We start from the raw sequence: 26,061 nt of genomic DNA on the forward strand, positions 1-26,061 counted from the left end.
TGTGTGTCTTTATGCTAAATATGGTTCCTTTTTGCCCCCCCCCCACCCCTCCCCTACCCCTCCCCTCCTCCTTGGTATCTTGGGAACATGCCTCGTCCCATCTAGGGTGATTTTTTTGAGTTGGTTGATGATCTTGAGAGCTCCAGGGCTGGCTGTCCTTATAGGATACTATTTTTGTTAGACAGCAGAGTAATCATGAGGATGAGGAACGTCTGGACCAAAGTAGGTGTTCCGGGCTCGGTGTCTACGGCGTTCGGATCCCTTCTCTGGTCTCAGAAGAAGACGGAAACAGCTCAGACAGGTTCGGCCCTCGCATACCACCTTCTCCTTGCAAGCTTAAACTCGTTCAAGTCCTGTTCCGCCACATGAGCCCGAACTCTGCTGAAGTCTATATCGGATGTCATGGAGGCCCAGTGGGTGCCTAACCTCCTGGAACCCCCCCCCCCCCCCCCAGCACAGACACAGATCAACTACATGGTTACAGACTTGGAAGGAGGTCCACGGCCCTCCTCACCGGTGTAGGACAGCTACCGGGCCAACATACTGACCAGGGGTATGTACCCAGGTCAGCTGACCACGGTGGGCATGCAGCAGCTGTATGAGCTGGGAGAGAAGCTGAGGAAGAGGTCCATCCACGACACAGACTTCATCAACCCTAACTTCAGCCCCACAGAGGTCTATGTGCGTTCCACTAACATTGTGAGGACAATAGAGTTTTTGCCAAGTGTCTGGTGGCTGTGGAGATGATCTGTCACATCTACAAACCCAGAAAGAGGGAGAACCTGCAGCTGTGTGTGGGTCCCCTCTTCCACATTCCTGTTGGGCAACATAAAAGACAAACTACAGGGCACAACCTCAGAGCTCAACAGGAAGCTGTTCCTCTGCCCACGACACCCCTCAGATCAGCTGTCTCACGGCTCTGCGGGTTTTTGACATGCAATGGCCACCGAACACTGCTGACATCACCCTGGAGCTGCATCAACACAGGCACACCAAAGAGGCCTTCGTCAAAGTGTCCTACAGGCAAGGACCAGTTGATTCTGGGCTGTAGAGGAGTCTACTGCCCCCGGCAGGAATACAAGCAGGCAGGCCTTCTCTAAGTACTTACTGACCTCTGAACCCTATGAGTCGCTCTGCAACCGCACAGAGGGCGTGGCCGACCTCTGAGGCTTCCACGACACCTCCTCACCTTTGAACCCCAGCTGTGCCCCAAGCACTCACTGTTACCAGCCACCGTGTTTACATCCCACCAGATCTCTCCAGCCCTTGCCTAGCTCATATAAGGATTTCGATTTGTTTTTTTCAAAATCAATTTGCCTGATAGAAAGTAGGTCCATTTATAATCTTTACATAATTCCTGTCTAGTTTTAGACATTCGTGTGACCTGGTGTGGTGTTGTTAACCAAAATAATCATTCCTCCCTCATTTCTTTTTTTATTATTGGTCTCGTGGGTCGAGTAATCTCATCCCAAGACTAAATGCACAAAGGTAGCTTCACTGTCAAAGTGTATAACTAGCTTTGAAACCACACCCAGGGCAATGGGAACCCTGTGTGCTACCGCTCCTAGTGGTTACTGGTTAAGATAGTCCCGTGTGGCTCAGTTGGTAGCGCATGGTGCTTGCAACACCAGGGTTGTGGGTTTGATTCTCATGGGGGACCAGTATGAAAATGTATGTGCTCACTACTCTAAGTCGCTCTGGATTAGAGCGTCTGCTAAATGACTGAAATGTTACGCATGGTAACAGTGATTATTGGGAACGTTCTATTATTGTTGGGAAGTCCAGCCTGTATGGGGTTCCCAGATTCCCAGGGCTGCCTGGCTGCTCTCTGCTCTGCCTGGCACCGGGAAGCCTTCCTGACGGGAAATGCCTGCTACTAATTAGACACAGGTGGGGGCAAAAATGTGTGTGTGCACATGAGAGAGAGAGAGTGTGTCTCTTTGTATGCTTTTGTGTCTGCCCATTTTTGCACAAGCATGTGTGCGTTGGGGTACGTGGGGTTTTATTTGTTTGGGTGAATACGTACATGTCAGTGTCTGTACGTTATTACGCTTAGTGAATATTACAGTACGCCAACGAACTCCAATCATAACATCATTCATTATGAGTGTCTGTTCTTCCAATTGGTTCACCCTTCTAACCCCAACCTGACCACCCTTTCCCCTTACCCTGCTTTACAGTAACGTATTCATGGTTCACTTCAGATCTAGAAACTCGACAGTCCAATACAGTTAGGTCTCTGTGACACTCCTGTGAGACCTCTGGTAGAGTGTGAGTTTCAGTAGAGTGCACAGTAGATGAATCATGTAGTTCATTAGCTCAGACAGCAGGCTGGTCCATGGTCTGATGATCATGCTTCCCATACTGTTACTGGAGGTCTAGCTAGAGTCCACATGAGACATGAATTGGCTTCTCTCTGTCTCTCTTGGTCTCTCTCTCTCTCTCTCTCTCTCTGTTTCTGTCTGTCTCGCTCTGTCTCGCTGTCCCTGTCTCTCTCTCGCTCTCTCAATGTATCTGTATTTGTCTCTGTCTCTCTGTCTCTGTTTCTCTCTGTCTCTCTCTCTCTCAGTCTCTCCCTCTTTGGCAACCTGCTCTCTAACTGCCCTCAAGTGTGTGTGTGTGTGTGTGTGTGTGTGTGTGTGTGTGTGTGTGTGTGTGTGTGTGTGTGTGTGTGTGTGTGTGTGTGTGTGTGTGTGTGTGTGTGTGTGTACTCGAATGCCTGCATGTTTGTCTGCGTAAACTCTGTCCAAACTCCATCTGTCCATAACCTCCATAACATTTTCTCATAAACACAAATGGCAATTTCTGAACAGGACCAGGATGTATTGTGCCTAGGGTTGCAGAGGGAGGGTATATATATATATATATGGAAACTTTTGAAGTTTACCAGCAAACTGGGGTGGCAGGTTCGTTGGGCCAATACCCGAAAAGTTGCTAGATCGAATCCCCGAGCTGACAAGGTAAAAATCTGTTGTTCTGCCCCTGAACAAGCCAGTTAACACACTGTTCCCTGGTAGGCCATCATTGTAAATACGAATCTGTTCTTAACTGACTTGCCTAGTTAAATGAAGGTAAAATAAACTACCAGAATTTTGGTTGGTTTCAAGTTTGACATCTAGTGGACTTTTTGAGTACTTCAGATTATCACAGGTGTCTGTAATTATCTCTGGCCTGTGTGGACTTATCACATTTAAATGAGATGAGCAATGCGATATTTTAAAATAAACAATTTAATGACAAAGCTGTAAAACATTATCCTAAATATAAACAATCAACTTAGTGAATACCATTTGTGTTTTATATTAGGGTTTCAGCATGAAATCTCCTTTATATATTTTATCACTTTTGTTTAATTTATCAATATATCTTTGTTGTAAATGTTTTGGTGCCAAACTGATGTCAGTTTAGAAAAAGTCAATAGTTGGAAGAGTTGCAGAGTTAATTTAAAATAATACCGTTATTCAGTATATATTATTTTCATTAGGCTATTTTCTCTTGAACCATATGGTCTATTCCCTAGAAACTCACGTACAAAATGAATGCTATATAACAAGATTACGCTAACTTTGGTAAATTACCGGTAGCTTTGCAACCCTAGTGGTGCCAGCTAAATGTTATTTTCCAATGAAATTGTACCATCTCTTTATCCTATACCTTGCTCTCTCTCTCGCTCTTTCTCGCTGGTTTTACATCTGCTTGGCTGAGCTGAACAAGAGCCTGACACCCTCAGCACACAGGGGGACGAACACCTTCCTGGAGGTGACAGCATTCCCTTCGGGAGGAGTAGCAAAGAGAATAGAAGCAGGAGTACGGGAAAACCGCTGGTTGACTTGCAAGGCATACAAGACGAACTGGCACAGAGAGACAGGAAACACAGGGATATATATACCAGGGAAATAAGTGACACCTGGAGGGGGTGGAGACAATCACAAGACAGGTGAAATAGGTCAGGGTGTGACATGTGGGGTTGATGATATCCAAATGAAATGATAAAATATACAGACCACAAATTCCAATTGGCTATACTTAAACTCTTTAACATCATCCTCAGCTCTGGCATATTCCCCAATATTTGGAACCAAGGACTGATCACTCCAATCCACAAAAGTGGAGACAGATTTTACCCCAATAACTACTGTGGGATATGCGTCAACAGCAACATTTGGAAAATCCTCTACATTATCATTAACAGCATACATTTCCTCAGTGAAAAAAGTGTACTGAGCAAATGTCAAATTGGCTTTTTACCAATTTACCGTACGACAGACCACGTATTCACCCTGCACACTCTAATTGACAAACAAACAAGCACAAACGAAGACAACGTCCTCAGGGACAAACTTGTGGAGAAGTAAAGATCAGGGTTGAGTTATAAAAAAATATCAGAAACTTTGAACATCCCACGGAGCACCATTAAATCCATTATTAAAAAATGGAAAGAATATGGCACCACAAAAAAACCTGCCAAGAGACGGCCGCCCACCAAAACTTACAGACCAGGCAAGGAGGGCTTTAATCAGAGAGGCAACAAAGAAACCAAAGATAACCCTGAAGGAGTTGCAAAGCTCCACAGTGGAGATTGGAGTATCTGTCCATGGGACCACTTTAAGCCGTACACTCCACAGAGCTGGGCTTTACTGAAGAGTGGCCAGAAAAAAAGCCATTGCTTAAAGAAAAAAAGAAGCAAACACGCTTGGTGTTCGCCAAAAGACATGTGGGAGACTCCCCAAGCATATGGAAGAAGGTACTCTGATCAGATGAGACTAAAATTGAACTTTTTGGCCATCAAGGAAAACACTATGTCTGGCGCAAACCCAACACCTCTCAATACCCCGAGAACACCATCCCCACAGTGAAGCATGGTGGTGGCAGCATCATGCTGTGGGGGGTGTTTATCATCAGCAGGGACTGGGAAACTGGTCAGAATTGAAGGAATGGCTGATGGCGCTAAATACAGGGAAATTCTTGAGGGAAACCTGTTTCAGTCTTCCAGAGATTTGAGACTGGGACGGAGGTTCACCTTCCAGCAGGACAATCACACTAAGCATACTGCTAAAGCAACACTTGAGTGGTTTAAGGGGAAACATTTAAATGTCTTGGAATGGCCTAGTCAAAGCCCAGACCTCAATCCAATTGAGAATCTGTGGCATGACTTAAAGAGTGCTGTACACCAGCGTAACCCATCCAACTTAAAGGAGCTGGAGCAGTTTTGCCTTGAAGAATGGGCAGAAGTCACAGTGGCTAGATGTGCCAGGCTTATAGAGACATACCCCATACTTGCAACTGTAATTACTGCAAAAGGTGGCTCTACAAAGTATTGACTTTGGGGGGGTGAATAGTTATGCATGCTCAAGTTTTCTGGGGTTTTTTGTCTTATTTCTTGTTTGTTTCACAATAAAAAATATTTTGCATCTTCAAAGTGGTAGGCATGTTTTGTAAATCAAATGATACAAACCCCCCAAAATCTATTTTAGATCCAGGTTGTAAGGCAAAATAGGAAAGGTGCCAACTGTATATAGACATATGACGTTTTAAATGTCTTTATTCTTTTGGAACTTTTGTGAGTGTAATGTTTACAGTTCATTTTATATTGTTAATTTCACTTTTGTTTATTATCTACTTTACTTGCTTTGGTAATGTAAACATCTGTTACCATGCCAATAAAGCCCCTTAAATTTAAAATTGAATTGAGAGAGACTGAAGAGGGAAAGAGAAACAGAGAGAAGGAAGAGAGAGAGAGAAGAGAGAGAGAGAGAGACACATGGCTATCATGCATTCAGCTCAATAATTCATTTGGGTGCGGGGTTGGCTAGAAGAATTAGCAGTATGATAAACAGAGTTAATGACAAGTCCGTATGTGCAATCCCTGACTTAAGTCAGTGTGTGTGTGTGTGTGTGTGTGTGTGTGTGTGTGTGTGTGTGTGTGTGTGTGTGTGTGTGTGTGTGTGTGTGTGTGCGTGTGCGTGCATGAGTGCATGCCAATTTCTTATGTATTATAGCCCCTGTCACTTTTTTCTGTCATAAATCATAGCCTGTGAGTTAGAGTTTCAACACAGTCACTCCACTGTCAAACAATCAAAACCTGCAAGTCTGAGAACAACATGGACGAGTAAACACAGACACACACACATGGTCTCTCCCGCTCACACACAAACACACACGTGCATACACTTACACACACACAAATACACATACACACACTCTCTTACTGACAAACAAACGTGCATGCACTTACACACACACACACACACACACACACACATGCTCTCTTTCACTGCAATGCACACACATGCATACACTTACATGCCCACACACTCATGCACAGACACACACTCATTCATATCCCCAGACAACATTATTTATTCGTGTGTCACTTCTCAGACTGATGGACACGTTTTGTCATACAGCTCATACACTTAAGCAATCTTATTGTTCTTCTTCTGAGGCCACTGCACAGATCAAAAGGATCAGTCTTCCAGCATGTCAGTGATTTTCTCTCCTAAGTGCAGCTCTGGTATGCTTTATAGTGTTCTTCAGTTCGGGATATGCCAGCTATCTTAGAAATGCTTCTTTAGAATTTTGGAAATAAGAGAATGATTGTCATGTATCACTAAATCCGCCTGCGTATCCCTAGCATATATAGTTCAATAAAAGGTTTCCCCTGCGGCAAAGAGAGAGAGAGAGAAAGACAGACAGGGAAGAGGGGAGACATAGAGGGTGGATGGCTGGATTTGTGCATTAGATCCAGATGTGACTGGTCCTCTTTCCCTTTTTTGGATCCCTCGATCCTTCTCTCTGATCCCTTTCTTTAGGTCTCCAATCTCTCCCTTTCAATCCCTCTCCCTCTCACCTGACCTCACCTTGCATTGTGATGGACATGCCTTGTCTCCTCCTGTGACAAGTATACATGAGGGAGAGAAAGAGAGAGAGGGAAAGAGGGAGAAAGAGAGAGAGAAAAAAACACCTCTCACACCTCATTAGTGCATAGTCTCCCTCCCCTGTCACTCTGGTGTCCCAATATCAATTAAGCTCAATTACGCTAATTATGAATGTGTTACCATGTGTTGTCTGTCTGCTCCGTGTAGACATGTAGCTTTCCTTCATGTTTACACCCAGGCCTCAGCTCTCACAACTCTGAACCCTAACAGGATAATTAGGCCTTGCAACAACAGGGAGCGTATTAAACACATATTTCATACCTCTTCTATACTATGCTGAAGCCAGGAGGGGCGTTGCTCCACACACACACACACACACACACACACACACACACACACACACACACACACACACCACACACACACACACACACACACACACACACACACACACACACACATACACACATATACACATTCACACACACACCCAAACCCCCTGCAGCCAAAGTCATTTTCCAGAAATGTGTTTAAAAGCCATCTAATTGGGAGGAATGCTTATGTAGGCAGAGTCACAGCTCCCAGAATCCTCCCTGATTAGTATCTGCTGTGGGACAAGGGGCAAGATGGCCAAGGACACTATGGATACAAACAGACAAAAACCCACAGACAAAAATACATTATTCCATATTCCCTTCTCCCCATTTGAGGTTTAAGTGGTAATTTGAGGCCTATTTTTTGCTCTCCCTCTCTCCTCTCTTTGTCTCTCTCTCCCTTCTGTCGCTCTCTCTCTCTCTCTCTCCCTCTCTCACTCTCTTCTCTTTGTCTCTCCCTTCTCTCTCTCTTTCTCTCTGTCTCTCTCGCTCTCGCTCGCTCGATCTCTCTCTCTCTCTCTCTCTCTCTCTCTTTCTTTCTCTCTCTCTCTCTCTCTCTCTCTCTCTCTCTCTCAGTCTCTGTTGCTCATTCCCTCTGTGGTATGAGATTAAGAGATCTTGGCAGTGTTGTGCTGCCTTTTTGTTCGGTCTTATTTTTATTTGCATTCCAGCTTTTTATTTTTCCGCCTCGCCGTCTGTTGTGTTGGTTTTACCTCGTGAGATGGGGGTAGAAATGGTCCACCAGTGTTCCAAAAGTGGTCCAACCTCATACAGTGAAAACTACTGTACACACACACACACACACACACACACACACACACACACACACACACACACACACACACACACACACACACACACACACACACACACACACATACACCCACGGGCTTTGCCCCACATTATCCTGACATTACAGTCCTTCACTGGCCCATAATGCTCCTCTGATAGAGATATGTCTGAACTTAGTGATGTCCCCATTCAGGATGGAAGGGGACCTTTATAAACGTAGCATCCTCTTATCAATCACATAGACTTTTTAAACTTTTTGTTAAAATAGATATTATCCGCTGTTCCGTAGTTGTTCTAATATTCCAGTTTGGATGTCAGTAGCACAAGTTCAGAAGGTTAAAATACTGTGTAACTGTCAACAAAGATTACAGGTTTAATTGTTTGAAGTAGACATTCACAGACACAGAGACACACACACACACACAGACGTAGACATACTCACATACGATCACACAGAGATGTAGAATACACAGACGTAGACATACTCACATACGATCACACAGAGATGTAGAATACACAGACGTAGACATACTCACATACGATCACACAGAGATGTAGAATACACAGACGTAGACAGACTCACATACGATCACACAGAGATGCAGAATACACAGACGTAGACAGACTCACATACGATCACACAGAGATGTAGAATACACAGACATAGACAGGCTCACATACGGTCACACAGAGAACAAGCACACACACACATGTCTTGTTCACAGGCTGTTGTGTGACTTGTTGGGGATCGTAAATCAGTCTTCCTTTGGTCTGATTCAGTCTTCCTGCCAACGGTGACCTCACTGTGCGCACCTCATCTACTCATTCTGAAGAGTCTCAGGGGGGCCAGGGCTGCTTAAACGTTCCCAGACGTAGCACCCACACACACATACGCACACAGATAGACAGACAGACGCATACACACACACACACACACGCACACACAGGGAGGTGTGTTTCACAGGGTGATGAAGCCACTGTCTGCCGTGCACGTCCGTGTTATGTACCACAGTGGTGATCATTGAAGGAAATGAGGGTTTGTAGAGCATTCAGCCCTGCATTACTACTACTACTACACACACACACACACACATAAACACACACACACACACACACACACACACACTCGCTTACACTTCTGACACACAGCTCCAGTCCTAGTGGGATGTAGGTTCTGCTATGTTTTGCTTCTAAGGCTTGCATGATTGAAATCATTGACCTCTGAGACCATTTACCTGGTTTCATAATTATAAGCCAGTAGCTATAAGGTCCTATCTGCATTTTTTTGTCAAAATTGAGTTATTGACATAGCCTTATTCTGTTCAATGATATTTACCTATATAGGACTCTAAATACCCACATTCATGTTGTTAAGATCAAAGGAATACAATATAAAAATTGCTGCCACCATTCAAACCAATGGGGTTCAGAACTTTAAAGCCAATTATCTCAGAATCATCTTCTTGCAGATAGAACCTTACAGCGCAAAGCTATACAGGGACACCCGAAGTCAATCTTAAATGAATCATTGTTTATTATCAGGGCACTGGAGAGGTTCCAACCAACTCAATGCACCATTGTACACATGTCGATCAGGAGCTCTCACGGGGCAGTCTCGTTAGTTCTCTTATATACTGCAGACAAGTCATATTTGCATGATTTAACTTATTCATAATTAACTCATCATTAACGTTTGCTTCATGCATGTGACCGACCAATACCTCACGAGGCTTCTTTTCTAAGCTGAGACCTTGAAACTGAGATATCTTTCGTTCTCAAAACAAGGGTCTGGGTGTATTGCCAAATTGCAGATACTGATAGTGAGGATTCGCTCAGTCAGTCATATGAATAGAACACAGAAATTGGTTATTAGAAAAGCGCAAAAATAAAAATGTCCATCACAATCCATCTTCTTATCACTTGTGTAATAATTATCATTACATTTTAAAGTAAGAATTAGATTTTAGCTTCTATATCATATTTCTATTAAAGTAAGGGAAATCAACACATTAAACCAGACACTTCATATTTTCAAACCCTTCATTCTGGGTTATACAATCTAATTAGTATGGTAATACTATCATCATAATAAAGGTTATACTTCTATTAGCGGAAGTGAATTTATCAAAAATACACACACATACACATCATGTTAAATAACAAAATTAGACAAACTAAGAAAAAAATACCCGCTGCAGCCCATTTGGCAATTTGGCATCCCCAACTTCCAAACAGGGATTCCAAACAAGTTACAGGCGTCCACTCTGGTTGTGGGGAATTATTCTTAGCAAAAGTGGCAATGCATTCGGTGAGATCAGTTATATTAGGAGAGTGATCTGGGACAAAAGTAAAACATTCATCGCCAATGATTGCACAAGTACCCCCTTGACCTGCCAAAAGATAGTCTGTTTTGCAAAGCCAATTTACACAACTATTTTAGCAATGCCAATTTTCTCTACATCTCTAGAGATCTCCCAACTTTGGTCCAGGGCACATGCATATTGGGGCAAGGTTAGCCCAAGCTACAATCTAGTGGCTCTCCTCACAATTTAGGGGCATAGCTCTGTCTCTAGAAGCCTTGCCTTTCCAAATCATAATTATAACTATTGATAAATTATCCAACCCAAATTTAGAATGACAGTCCATAGTGTTTCACATTGGTTCTATCACTTTAATTTAAGACCCTCAACTTAGCACACACCGATACTGGCAGAATGTACATTGACATACAGTATATTCATCTTATATTTCTTGCATTAACTTTTCTCATCACTTGTGGTAATGACAGATTGTTATCTCAATGCATTTCTGTCTAAATTACTATACATTTCGCAGTGTGCAGACCTCCATAATCAACATGATACCCCAAATAAACAATGTTGGATAAGCCTAAATCAATTACAGGCACGGTTGACCACCCCCTCCCTCCCGGCACACATCCTTCTGGCGTTTCTTCATGTTCTTCTGCAGATAGTTAGTCCTTCCAATGGCACATGTTCAAAGTGGATGGCTCTTGGTTATGTCGCTCAGCCACTGTCCATTACAGTCCATTATGTCCTGTCCATTTTCCTACCAGTACACTAGCAAGTTTGCACTGGATCTCTCTTTATGCTCACTCCACGTTGACTCATGTCGCACTGGTGAGATAACAGGTATGAGAGAAAAAGCAGTTGATAGCTTCAACTGGATGCTGTGTACAGGTTGCTGGCTCAGAATAAGTGGTAGAAGTGATGAAGGACAGGGCCATAGTGAATGCCATTTTCGCCATTACTTCAGCCGGTTAGAGGGGGTTAAGGTTCACACTGTTCTTGGTCAAATTATCCCTTCATAGCATCTAGATAGCATCTGTGGTCACCTTCACTATAACCTTGAGAGAGGACAGACCAGAACAACAGTTTAATTTGCATATTTACAAAAGGGCCAGGGCCCCAGTGGACTGGCAATTCCCCCTTTGGACACATGACTCACATCGTGATTCATGCGTCAAAAAAACAACAACAGTGCGTGTTAAATCAAAAATAAACGAATTAGAATAACAATTTAAATTAGAATTGCAACTCTTGATAACTCTATAAGGAAATAATTGTATCCCATAATGTCAATGTAAAATAGACTAGAGACAGGTGTCCCTTATTCAGGGGCAGTGCTCTCTCTCTGTCCTTCTCGTGGTCCGAATCACACATAGGACTATTGATAAATTATAAACTTCTTCTAAGTATAAGTGTTTCCGTAGCCCAATTAAATCTCACCCAATGTCTCTAGTCTTTCTCATGAGAGTGATCAGGCTTCACCAGGAAGTCAGAACAGAGGTCAGAGGTCAGTCTTGTACCTCAGACATTATTTAAAATATTTCAAACATTTAAAAAATGTTCTGTATCAGGTTTACATTTGGCACATTTCTTATTTCTTATACATTTCTTATCAGGAGAATGTACATGTGTGCAACCAAAACTCTGACAATAGAAACTTCAGAAAATATAATTTGTGTACAGCATCCTTTCTAACCTGTAAAAAATAAAAAGACCCCACACAATAAATCAGAGTATTATTCACTAACACATATTCATTAACAGGTGGGTTGTGTGTGGGTGCTGACCTGTGTGTAGTAAGAATTGTAGGGTAAAAACAAACAAAATGGCAAGGCCTTACTTAATTTGAGAGCTCCCTTAACAGCTGGATATAGGTACCTTTAACTGCTGTCCCAAGGCACTTGCCATAGGAAGCCTTTCAAATGGAGAGATACAGAATTATTGATAAACATGTAAAAAAAAACATGTGTGTGTATATAGAATTATACTTTAGACACATCAGATGATACAGTGTCCCGTCAAGCTGAATAGGCACCTTCTGAAGTAAACAATCTCAGAGCCCCTCTCTTGTAATCATTGTCAGTTTGACCTGTTGCATTGAAATACAATTCTGTACAAACTGTCCTTGGGACATAAACTAGTCAAAATATGAAACCTGTTGTTTAACAAATCCACTAGGACCTTCAAAAAGTTGGTGCTGGCTTATCAGCTCAACATTCGGTACTCAAAACATTTACTTGGATCTACTTCATTTTGAACACAGTTCCCTTAATGTAAAAAGATTATTGTTTTAGATGACATTACATTCTTGCTTAAATCACTGGTGCTACGCAAACTATAGAATTGAGTAATACATTGTCAAAAACATGTCTTATTCAAATATTCATACCTCTATCCCAAATTCCCTCAAATTCCCTCATTGTGTCCTTTACTCCCACTGTGTCCCTTACAGCCAGTTTGAGTACAGTTTGTACTGGCGGCTATCTAATGTTCCACAGGAAGCTTATCTCTAACCCAAACACCAGATGGCAGCCTCTAATTTAATATCAGTCCCAATGCTTAATCCCTCTGTCTGTCATGTGACCTTGTATTGAAACATTTACTTCTTCAAATTACTGAGACATTGCATTATTAGAATGTTATCTGAAAGCCAATTTCTATTCACTTTGTTACTTTCACAAGTCTCCATATCTGTTTCCTTAAACTAGGACTCATTTTCCAATAGGAACACCTCAATCACTACTGCTAATACACACGGATCACTCTCAAACAATGTCCTGCTTTTCCCCGTGACAAGGTTTAAAACAAAACAAACATGATAACTTTCTCCATATTAGAAGGCATTATTTTTATTTTAGTATATCTTCAAAAAGTTACTCTATATTTTTATTACCAATCTCTGTTGAATATTCACTTTCTGCTTCAATATTTATTAAATGTCTATTATTTTAAGATTCATATGTAACGCTTTGGAGGGATCAATATGTATTAACTGGGTTGGCACTGTCTATCAGTCCCCTGTAGATGGCGTGCTCTGTCTATAATAAGTCTGGCACCTGAGACAGCACAGACCGTTTCCATTTTGCCTTCTCACAAATTGGTTTAGAACGTCATCATTTGGGATATCAACAAAAACTCCATCGGGAGTAAAATAAATTGTAAAAATAAATTATTATTATTATTATTATTTTCCGTTGTTACTTCATCTTTATCCCGAGTAACCCATTATACATTTGTGTTACATCACAAATTCCTCCTCTACACCAGTGTTCTATTCATACAGTGGTTTAAATATTCACTCGTGTTCTATTTAACAGCATATTCGGGAAAAATACTCTCTTCTTTCAAATCTCCAATCAGAATCGCTATAAATCGTATAAATCTTTAGTGATTCACGTCCACATCGCAGCAACGATCACAACGCAGTAGCCCGGGGGTGCATGTTGTCAAGGAAATCTCAGTGTCCGGGGGCATCAATGAACATTGTTACAGCCCTTACCCATCTCAACTGTTACCCTCTGTCGAGGAAATCTCAGTGTCCGGGGGTATCAATGAGCTTCATTGTTCAGCCCTTACCCATCTCAGCTGTTACCCTCTCAAACTTTTCAATGGCTTCTCCTGTCAGTGCTCACTATGTGTAGATCGATGGGCGGTGGTGTACAGAACCCCTAGATAACGTTATACAGTGCCTTCGGTGTGTATTCAGACCCCTTGACTTTTTACACATTTTGTTACATTACAGCCTTATTTTAAAATGGATTAAATATACTTTTTTTCTCAGAAATCTACACACAATACCACATAATGACAAATCAAAAACTGATTTTAAAAATTTCTGCACTAAAAATAAAACAATATCAAAAAATAACTTCTTTACATAAGTTTCCAGACCCTTTGCTATGAGACTCCAAATTCTTACCCTTTTCACACGTACCAACAAATGGATGTGATCATTCTACAGTGGTCCCTGCAGCGTACACTCAAACCGGTGTGATTAGAACGCTTATTTATAATGTCCAGTTTTGATTGACTCAACAATCAGCATTTGAGCTGGCCACACTTTTTTTCACAGAAACATTTTGCACAAACACAGTCCTTACACAGTCCAGAATGTGACCAGTTTATTTTTGGATGCAATGTTCAGACATTCACAGAAGTAGCTACAGCATAACACAATCATTCAAACCGGAAAATGTAGGCTACATTTGTCCTAGCGCTAACTGAGGTAAGATTGACGTAACACAAGCGGTCATATTTGTTTATCTCTCGGCTGACAGAAACTACAATATAAATTAGCTAATAGCAATTGCTATTTATAATTAATCACATCATGGATGAGCTCACCATTGATCTAAATAATTGGGTAAAACACTTTCTAGAAATCGAAAGTAATCCGACGATGGGTAGTTTGTGCGCGCCGCCATGTTTGTTTTTTTGCATCAGCCAAAGATAATAAGAGGAGACAAGATGAGTTTGGTCTGTATATAGTATGAATGTTGAAGGGGGTGTGTTGTCTATGATCATTCACTTCCCTTCATTCACTTCCGGATGTTTACCTGAAAGATGAGTGAACCATTCCTTCACCTCATTATAACATCTGACAGATGTTTACATGACACCCAGAATGCATTGTATAATGTCAACAAACTTGGCGCCACACATAGCTGGCAAATAGCTTAGCATTAGCTCATTATAATCAGTACAACCTTCAAAAAGTATGTTATACACATCATAGGTGTCTATTACAATCTATGCAATAATCGGAATGCATTATTTCATCAGTACTTGAAAACATATGAATAAAACTGTAAATACATTATGCTCCATACAAACATACATACATAATGTATGTGCCTACAGTAGAAACGACAACACGATATACAGAAAATAAAGAACTTACTTTGATAGGAATGTACACATCTCCAAAGTTATAATTTGTAAGGAAAACAATAAGGAAGGCAATGAGAGCGCCAGCCAGCAAATTTTCCAATTTGTGCAAGACTGCGCAAATGTCTGCATACTTGATCTGCGCAAACATTGGTGAAGAGTGTGGGCTCTCCACGCACTTCAGGGAGAAGTTTGTCCAGGTCAGTAAAGCCTCAAACATAAATTGTCTGCAATGCTGAAATGGGCTACTTCTATGTGAATTAATGAGGAGCCGGAACACACCTCAATTCAAACTGTTGTTAGAAAATACAACTTGTTAGAAAATAATTTAAACATAAGTTGAAACATAGCCTATAGATAATTAGCAGGCAGCACGTGTTAACTGTCCTGTTGCGTAACAATCATATTTTGGAACAGTGAGCGCATTCTGACATCACGCGCTGTAACGCTTGTCGTCTGTAGAAGAAGGGGACCAAAGCGCAGCGTGGTGAGTGTTCATATTAATGATTTAATAATAAGAAACACTTCAAACAAACAAGAAAAAGAACGACAGCCAACAGTTCTGTCAGGTCACAAAATGTACAAAACAGAAAATAACTACCCACAAACCCCAAAGGAAAACAGGCTGCCTAAGTATGATTCCCAATCAGCGACAACGATGTACAGCTGTCCCTGATTGAGAGCCATACCAGGCCAAAACAAAGAAATACAAAGCATAGAAAAAAGGACATAGAATGCCCACCCAAATCACAACCTGACCAAACCTAAATAGAGACATAAAAAAGGCTCTCTCAGGTCAGGGCGTGACACGCGCATAAAACAACTCATGCTGGGGCAACCGTTAGAGATATTTGGAACTCACGTATGAAAAGGTTAAATGGGAGAAGTTTGGAACCACCAAGACTCATCCTAGAGCTGGCCTCCCAGACAAACTGAGCAATCGGGGGAGAAGGGCCTTGTTCAGGGAGTTGACCAAGAACCCGATGGTCACTCTGAAAGAGCAACAGAGTTCCTCTGTGGAGATGTGAGAACCTTCCAGAAGGATCACCATCTCTGCAGAACTGCACCAATCAGGCATTTATGGTAGAGTAGCCAGATGGAAGCCAATCCTCAGTAAAAGGCAAATGACAGCCACTTGGAGTTTGCCAAAAGGCACCTAAAGACTCTCAAACCATGAGAAACAAGACTCTCTGGTCTGATGAACCCAAGTTGAACTCTTTGGCCTGAATGCCAAGTGTTCCGTCTGGAGGAAACCTGGCACCATCCCTATGGTGGTTGCAGCATCATGCTGTGGGGATGTTTTTCAGTGGCAGGGACTGGGAGACTAGTCAGGATTGGGGTAAAGATGAAAGGAGCAAAGTAGAGCTCTGTGATGAAAACCTGCTCCAGAGCGCTCAGGACCTCAGACTGGGGCGAAGGTTCACCTTCCAACAGGACAATGACCCTAAGAACACAGTCAAGACAATGCAGGAGTGGCTTCGGGACAAGTCTCTGAATGCCATTGAGTGGCCCAGCCAGAGCTCAGACTTAAACCCGATCGAACATCTCTGGAGAGACCTGAAAATAGCTGTTCAGCGACGCTTCCCATCCAACCTGACAGAGCTAGAGAGGATCTGCAGAGAAGAATTGGAGAAACTCCCCAAATACAGGTGTGCTAAGCTTGTAGCGGCATACCCAAGAAGACTCAAGGCTGTAATCACTGCCAAAGGTGCTTCAACAAAGGACTGAGTAAAGGGTCTGAATACTTATGTAAATGTCATATTTTAGGTTTTATTTTTAATAAATTAGCAAAAATGTAGAAAAACCTGTTTTTCTACATTTTTCCTAATTTCTTATGACCCCACTGGAAAGCTCCGCAGGCAGAATCAATCATCCTGTTCGTTGACACCCAATTGTTGTGGAAATTCTGACACATGGACACCCGAAGTCAATCTTAAATTAATCATTGTTTATTATCAGGGCACTGGAGATGTTCCAACCAACTCAATTCACCATGTACACATGTTGATCAGGAGCTCTCACTGGGCAGTCCCGTTAGTTCTCTTATATACTGCAGACAAGTCATATTTGCATGATTTAGCTTATTCATAACTAATTAATCATTAATGTTTGCTTCATTCTTGTGACCGACCAGTACTGGGTCATGCTTGTGAAAGACCAATACCTCACAAGCTTCTTCTGAGACTTTGAAACTGAGAAATCTTTTTTCTCAAAACAAGGGTCTGGGCATACTGCCAAATTGAAGATACTGATAGCGAAGATACACTCAGTCAGTCACTTGAATGAACACAGAAAACGGTTATTAGAAAAGCACAAAAACAAAAATGTCCTTTAACACTAATTAAACCATAAGGTCCCATGTAATCAAGGAGACATTACAGGTCTTCAAAAACCCCTGTGTTTTACAGGAAGACATTCATAGCTTATCTTCGACCATGCCATCTCATTATGAGACCAAAGCGAGACTATGAACAGTAAAAACGACTTATATAGTCCTTTTTCTCCCTCTGCACCCTCCTGTCCTCCCTCCATCCAGCAAAGCATGAAGGCAGACGCAGTCGTAGGGTTTCGCTTCGAGAAGCTTCTGTGCAAGGTACTCTAGGGGCTGGAGAAACAGAGAGATGATGATAACATTTATTATTCTTCCCACTGTAAGTCTTCAGAGGTCAGGGGACAGAGCTGTTCGACAACTTTTGGCAGCTAAACATGGCCCAGGTCTGCCTCCTATTTCAGCACCTATGTGAGAGTGGACAGCGACTAAAGACAGCCATAACTTTTACCTCTCTCAGTTTATATACATTACACAGGCCAGAGCTTGAAGTGATGCACTCTGCAGTAATGCAGGCTATATGAAGTGATGTACTCTGGGACACAAACTGTGGGTGTTTTGTGCTGGGTGCAGTCGGGACATTTGTTTGTGTGTTTGTGTGCCTGCATGCGTGCGTGCCTGTCTGTGAGTGGGTGGGTGGTTCGGAGGTGTGCTATACACAGCTGGGACATGTCCACCCACAGTCCATAGAAGCAGACACACCGTCAGCCCTCACCCTCCTCACACACACACACACACACACACACACACACACACACACACACACACACACACACACACACACACCAAATGGGGCAGAATATATAATGTGTTTAAACACTCACCTTTTGTCTTTTTCCTTTCCTCCTCCACCTTTGGCTCACTCATGAAACACTTTGTGTTCATGAAACACTTTTGTTATTTACTGTTGTTTATGTCTATTTGTTTATGACCTCAGTTGCATTACCCAACTCTGTTAGATATTTTTCTGCCCAGAGTTTGTTTGTGCATGTGTGTGTGTGTGTGTGTGTGTGTGTGTGTGTGTGTGTGTGTGTGTGTGTGTGTGTGTGTGTGTGTGTGTGTGTGTGTGTGTGTGTGTGTGTGTGTGTGTGTGTGTGTGTGTGTGTGCGTGTGTGTGTCTTCCAATAGTTTTATACGAGACAGACACACAGAGAGAATGTTGTACTAGAGGGGTGACATCATTGTTGGTTTGGCTAACAGAAACCGTGTCCTCGGAGTCATCAGTGAGATTTACAAGCAGCCATTGACTCATTTTATACTTCATTGACTCACACACACTCACACTTTATAGGCTGTTCTCTAATGGATCTCTGGGGCAATCACTGCTCAAAACACATGGGTTAATCTGTCTCTTTTAATTTTCAATTTCTCTTGTTTTCTCTTTCCTTCCCCATCTCTCTCTAGGGCCCACTCGGCATGGATGGCAAACCAGTGAGTATCTATTTGACATTTGAATGAAACATCCTCTAATTTTACTGCAATCTTTTATTGATTTGAACTCTTTGACTCTCTCTCCTCTTCGTAGGGTCTCCCAGGTCCTAAAGGAAGTCAGGTACGCTCATTCCTCTCATTCCTGCAGTGGTTGTCATGTTGTTGGGAGTGGGAAACACGTAAAAGTTGTTCATGTTCATGTGTTTAAGTCTGTGAACACAGGTGAGTATTGGAATCTGTAAGCCAGGTGACTCATTTCTGCACGTCATCAATCGTTATTTATTGTCGTAGTTGGAAAATACATCTATAGTGAGTTGGTGAGGTTACCATCAGTAGCAATCATGCAATCCATCCAAAAGTTGTTCCAGCCTCTCCAGACCTCATTGGAGTCATGGCTCAGCTCTGCCTGAGGACAGAGCACTGAAACCCCTATACACTCCAGCCCTGGGGCCCATCTATCAGCCAGTCCCTGGCGGTACACTTCCCCAACACACTGCTCTACCCACACACACTCACTCAGGGAGAAAGGAGATTGGGGATAGGGGGAACAGCAGAGGCGAAGAGAATGGGTTAGGAGGGCGGGAGAGAGGGAGAAAAAGAGAGAAAGGGAGTTTATGACTTTCGACAGAGGCTCTTTAAAAAGGCATTACTACGGCCACCTTGCTCAGCCTTGGCCACGAAGAGAGGTCTCATTTATCCACTGAGACATAAAACACTTGCAGAGCACTGAAAGCGGTTTGAATAGCACTCTCCAAACATCATTAATCAGTTGTTTCCTGCTAAAGAAGATGTCAAGCTGGGGTTGTCCTTTAAAGGGGCTTTCACAGCAATCAGAGCTTTGCCGTTAAAGTCAACCAGGTGTGGCACAGGCCTTCTTACTGTGTTTTTACTGATGGGCGACCTCACAGCACACCACACCTTAGAGGAGATATGGATGTGAGTGGAAGAGGGAAGGAAGAGAAAGGTGGAAATGGAAGAAGAGAGGGGGATAAGGAGAGGGAGGTGGTAAAGAGAAAGGATAAATGGAGGATAAGGAGTTAGAGAGGAACGATAAAAGATGTCCAGGGCAAGAGAGAGAGAAAAAAAGAGAAGAAGAGTGAAAGGTTGGAGGTCCAGACAGCTTCATGCCCTGATCTTCCCTCCCTCCTTTTATCCCACTCTTCCCCTCTCTTCCTCTCTGTCTCTCTGGGCCTGAAGGAAATGGAAGAGAGCAGGAGTTAAGCTTCTCCCTGTCAACAAGTGGGGAATCGCATTACCCCTCACCCTTATCCCCTCTTTTCCCCTGGCGCTACCGCCTCTTTCCCCTCACACTATCCCTTCTTTTTCCCCCTCGCACTTTTCCTTCACACTAACCCCCCTTCCCCCTCGCTCTACCCCCCATCTCACCTAACAATATCCCCCCTTCTCCCCTCGCTCTATCCCCCCTTTTCCTTCACACCAACCCCCTTCCCCTCACTCTACCCCCTCTTTTCCCTTCACACTACACCCTCTTTTTCCCACGCTCTACCCCCTCTTTTCATCTCACACTTTTCCCCCTTCTCCACTCACTTCCTTTCCCTGTCTTACGACTGAAACATCAGCAAACCCAGTGTAGGAGAGAAACACAGAAAGACTCTTTCTCACACACACATGCACACACACACTGAGCTCAGCTCAGCCTGTCGGCCTGGAGGACATTATTAGCAGATGTCCCCTACAGCTCTCCAGTATGGTCGATCACAGTGGGTTTGTGATCTCTCTAGTATGGTCGATCACAGTGGGTTTGTGGTCATAGTGCGGTCTGCGGTCAGGAGCCACATTCATGGTCCCAGTGCCACCTGTCATCAGATAGATCAGTGTGACTGAGAGGTGGGCAAGTGGATGGCCCATAGTGAGGATTAACTCATCTATGAGTCCACTGTCCATAGGGGAACTACTCAGCCAGTCAACCAGTCAAAACATCCCTAACATACACAGCATGTCAACATAGCGTTAGCTCAGTCAAAGCATAGCTTCAGTGCGCTGTGGCTGCCAACCCCTTAGCGATAATTGTGAATAGTGGACCTCTCCAGTCTCCATACCAAACAACACTAAATCATTACGTGGAAAAGTCCTTCTCTGAGGGAGGGGTGGAAGAATGGATGTCTTGGCCTTTGTATTTCTTATTACCTCAGAAACCGTTCAACAGAACTCCCGAAGGCTTTTTACTCAGTTGGCAAACATTAGCGAAATTCGCTAAATGTTTGCGAAAAGAGCTCAGGTCATTTTTACGCTGGCTCACGTTCAGAGACAAAACTGTTAAACTCCCTATGACTTTCGACAAGGTGTATTTCTGTGAGTGACATGGATATATGGCGCAAAATCATTACATTCAGTTTGATTGAATGCAATCCCCTGGTTGTTAATAGTGAATCAGGGAGATATGTGTCTTATTGTTGGAGTTAGATCACCCCAGAGTCTTCTTATTAAGCAGAAGGTAAAAAAGATCCTGTGGGGATGTACATTTTTTCCCGCTGTTGAACAGCATCACAACACAGATTTGTAATAACTGATTTTTCTCTCATTATCTCTCCTTTTTCTCCAGGGACCAGTGGGACTCAAGGGAGATAAGGTATGTTCAAGTATAGAACTTTACCTCACTCCCAGCTGTACTGTATGCAGAATCCAGAAGGATGTGCAACTGGGAATTACGTCCTGTGCACGGATTGTGCACACTGACTGACAGATGGACACACCCACGTTCTCAGACACCTTCTATCAAACAAGCCGTATTTTACACAAAACACCCACACACGCTCTTGATCACCCGCCCGCACACACATTCTCACATGTCTCCTATCCAACAGCGCATAGATTACCTGGCCTACATGTGCTGTACAGCGCTCATATATTAGCTGCAGTCAGAGATCTCTCATGTCAGGACATGAACCGGTTTACAGTCCTGTAGCACTGTACTGTAGCATACTGCTAAGATCCCATCCATCTCTTTCTCAATGATACTCACACACTCGCACACTTTGCCCAGCCCAATATGTTTGAAATGGATAGCACTGTATTGGACCAATGGGTGACTTGGTGTGTGTGTTTGTACATGCTTGCGCGTGTGTGTGTGTGTGTGTGTGTGTGTGTGTGTGTGTGTGTGTGTGTGTGCGTGTGTGTGTGTGTGTGTGTGTGTGTGTCATATGCGTGTGTGGAGCGTATAAGCATAGTCACAGGAACAACACAAGTTTGGTAAAGAAGATCCTGTCGGGAATATTATTCCCGCTGATGAACAGCAATTTGGAATGACGGATGATGCGAAGGTTCCGGAGAATTGGCTGCCATTCTGTAATCACCATAGCCCTGTTATGAGAACACAGAGCCCAAATCCCCCTCATCTGAGCAGCAGCAACACTCAGCACGTGTCCTCTCCTCTCCACAGCTTCCATTGTGGGAGATGATTCATAAATCCATATTTCATTGGCTTTGCAGATGGTGGCTTTGGTTTACTTACTGTAGCATCACCGCTAATTGTGTCGTTTCACTGCTGTCAACTGTTCCAAATGTAGGCCGAAATGTGTGTGACCGAAATTAATAATGACTTTAGAAAAAACGTAACACCCACCCCATGACTGTTGTTCAGTGACAAGACATAGAGGTAGTGGAGGAGGACTGTACATTCTTGGGTGTTGTATTTAACCACACGCTACAGCGGGGGAAATGCACCGAAGAGATTTATAAGAAAGGACAGTTAAGGCTCTAATTTTTAAGGAAGCGAACCTCTTTTAATGTTGATCATGTTTTATTGTCACTGTTTTACAAGTCCTTCATTGAAAGTGTCTTAAAGGTCCATTGTAAACGTTTTTATCTCAATATCAAATCCGTTCTGGGTAACAATTAAGTGCCTTACTGTGATTGTTTTCAATTAAAACGGTCAAAAAAGAAAGAAAATTGCTTCTTCGCTAAGTGCTATTTCTCAAGCAAGAATTTTGCTCGGACTGTCTGGAAGTGGTCTGAGGGGCCTGATGGGAGGAGTGTGTAACCTGAAAACTACCCGTTATTGGCAGAGAAGAGGGCAAACTCTTTTTGTTACTGGCCTATTAACTTATGATGTCACCAGACGGTTGAAAAAACTACAATTTCAGGTGGTCTTTTCAAACAGCTCTTACACTAAAAGTGCGTTATCATCATTTGCACAACTTCTCAGAATTATTATTAGGAAGTATGTATAACACGGGGAAAATTACGTTTTTGGGAGCCCTGCTCCTAGCTCTGCAAGTAAGGGGATGGGTGTCAAGCAGGCATGTCTGGAGGTCATCTATGACATAAGAGCCCTCACTAAGGCCCACAAGGTACAGATGGACCCCAGACATCCTCTTTACCAGGGGTTTGAACTACTCCCCTCGGGGTGATGTTATAGGGCCCCAGGGTACAAAACAAATAGAGCCAGGCAATCCTTTGTCTAAGTAGCATTAAGGCTTCTGAATGTTTTAAACCAACCACCAGTAGGAAGGTGGCCTACAGTTGAAATTTAGTTGACAGAATGTACTGATATATAGTGTACAGATTAATCATTGACCTCTCATGAATTGCCCCTTTTCTACCTGTATGTATTGTCAGTAAGTCCTTGTCTATATTTGATTATGTGTATTTATGTCTGCACAGTGCAGCAACCCAAATTTCCCCACGGTAAAATAAAGCCATTGTCTTATTTTGTGTTGATGGTTGTTCTCCTCTTGTGTGTCCTCTACAGGGTGACCAGGGAGACATTGGGCCCAGGGTAAGTTTATCTCCCTCTCCAAACCTGTTTCCCTATCTCCCTCACTCTCTCTGACTGTTGAAGTGAATGATGTAGGGTATGTGTAGAGCTATGGATGTACAGTGCATTCAGAAAGTATTCAGACCCCTTGACTTTTTCCACATTTTGTTATGTTATAGCCTTATTCTAAAAGGTATTAAACAATGTATTTTTTCTCAGCAATCTACACATAATGTCCCATAATGGCAAAGCGAAAACAGGTTTTTAGAAATTTTTGCAAATGTATTAAAAATAACAAATAGAAATACCTTATTTACATAAATATTCAGACCCTTTGCCATGAGACTTGAAATTGAGCTCAGGTCCATTGATCACCCTTGAGATATTTCTGCAACTTCATTGGAGTCCACTTGTGGTAAATTCAACTAATTGGACATGATTTGGAAAGGCACACGCCTGTTTATATAAGGTCCCACAGTTGACAGTGCATGTCAGAGCAAAAACCAAGCCTTGAGGTCGAAGGATTGTCCGTAGAGCTCCGAGACAGGATTGTGTCGAGGCACAGATCTTGAGAAGGGTACCGAAACATTTCTGCAGCATTGAAAGTCCCCAAGAACACAGTGGCCTCCATCATTCTTAAATGTGAGAAGTTTGGAACCATCAAGACTCTTCCTAGAGCTGGACGCCCGGCCAAACTGAGCAATCGGGGGAGAAGGTCCTTGGTTAGGGAGGTGACCAAGAACCCGATGGTCACTCTGACAGAGCAACAGAGTTCCTCTGTGGAGATGGGAGAACCTTCCAGAAGGACAACCATCTCTGCAGCACTCCACCAATCAGGCCTCTATGGTTGAGTGGCCAGACGGAAGTCACTCCTCAGTAAAAGGCACATGGCAGCCTGCTTGGAGTTTGCCAAAAGGCACCTAAATGGGCTCTCAGACCATGAGAAACAAGATTCTGTATTCCGGTGGCAGGGACTGGGAGCAAAGTACAGAGAGATCCTTGATGGGAGCCCGGACTTGAACTCGATCGAACTTCTCTGGAGAGACCTGTGCAGGGACGTTCCCATCCAACCTGACAGAGCTTGAGAGGATCTGCAGAGAAGAATGGGAGAAACTCCCCAAATACAGGTGTGCCAAGCTTGTAGCATCGTACCCAAGAAGACACAAGGCTGCAATCGCTGCCAAAGGTGCTTCAACAAAGTACTGAGTAATGGTTCTGAATACTTATGTAAATGTGATATATATATTTTTTTTAGACATTTGCAAAAATGTCAAAGAACTTGTTTTTGCTTTGTCATTATGGGGTATTGTGTTTAGATTGATGAGGGGAAATTAACAATTTAATACATTTCAGAATAAGACTGTAACGTAACAAAATGTGGAAAAAGTTAAGGGGTCTGAATGCTTTCCGAATGCACTGTACGTACAGTATACTGTATGTATGCACTTGACCTGAGGAAATTCAATCAACGAGGGCGTTTGTTTGAATACAGCACCTCAACTCTTGTTCTCCAACTCTTTCCTCCAACTCTTGTTCACGTCCCAAACTCTATCATCTGTTCTCTGGCTCCGTCTGTCTCCCTTCCCTCCCTCCCTCCCGTTCCCCCTCTCCCTGCCAATTAGGGTAATGGTCCATCCCAAATGGAGAAAAAAGGCAATGGGGAGAGGATGGAGGGGAATTGGCTCTGTGGAGTATTTATAACATCTGAAAAACACTCCGCTCTCATCATTCATCATCGCCTTGTTAACACATGTATATGCACAGAAAGGCATTACCGCTCTTTACACACACCGTTAACACACTGTATAATTCCTCTTGATCATTTAGGCGAGGCAGTGTGTGTGTGTGTGAGTGCGTGAATTTCTGCGTTTGTGTGGACGTGTTTTCCCAACGTGGCTAGCACGACTGCCGAAACCAGAACTCACTCTTCCTCTTCTGATGAGGTTTTAAAAGCTCCCCCTGTTCCAGTCAAATGTAAGAAAGGAAGCCATTTAAGTATGATGGAAATACTTATATTTCACCGTGGAAACCCCAAAACTAGGACTCCGAGCCAGAACTAGCATCCAGAGGGGAGCGGTCTCCTCCAAACCATCTCTTTTTACATTGTGGGGGTAACTTCTCTCTGCATCTGGAGTATGCTGTCATTGTTGCCTTTTCATGATGTGATATCATCCATCCCTGTATTTAACATCTATATAATTATCTCCTACTTTACTCAGTGCAGGTCCAAAAACTGCTCCCCTGGGGATATCTGGTGTGGACGATTCTGTAAGAAGTCATGGCCTTAGATTAACGGTTTACAGTACTGTATATCTTATCACTGTGCTTAATGAGGTTACTCTGG

At 43.0% G+C, this 26,061-nt stretch overlaps 1 protein-coding gene across 8 annotated transcripts in view; it reads left to right on the top strand.

The window, feature by feature from the left end:
- Positions 1–26,061, top strand: part of LOC115174577 (collagen alpha-1(XXIII) chain) — a 225,363-nt gene that overhangs the window by 167,038 nt on the left and 32,264 nt on the right. For all 8 annotated transcript variants that reach the window (XM_029733255.1, XM_029733248.1, XM_029733291.1 and 5 more), the window contains 4 exons: positions 18,974–19,000; positions 19,095–19,121; positions 21,564–21,590; positions 23,712–23,738. In XM_029733255.1, coding sequence (XP_029589115.1) covers positions 18,974–19,000; positions 19,095–19,121; positions 21,564–21,590; positions 23,712–23,738 — 108 coding nt within the window. The remainder of the gene's footprint in view (positions 1–18,973; positions 19,001–19,094; positions 19,122–21,563; positions 21,591–23,711; positions 23,739–26,061) is intronic.

This window comes from Salmo trutta, chromosome 3 (assembly GCF_901001165.1).
Source record: "Salmo trutta chromosome 3, fSalTru1.1, whole genome shotgun sequence".
Taxonomy (NCBI): domain Eukaryota; kingdom Metazoa; phylum Chordata; class Actinopteri; order Salmoniformes; family Salmonidae; genus Salmo; species Salmo trutta.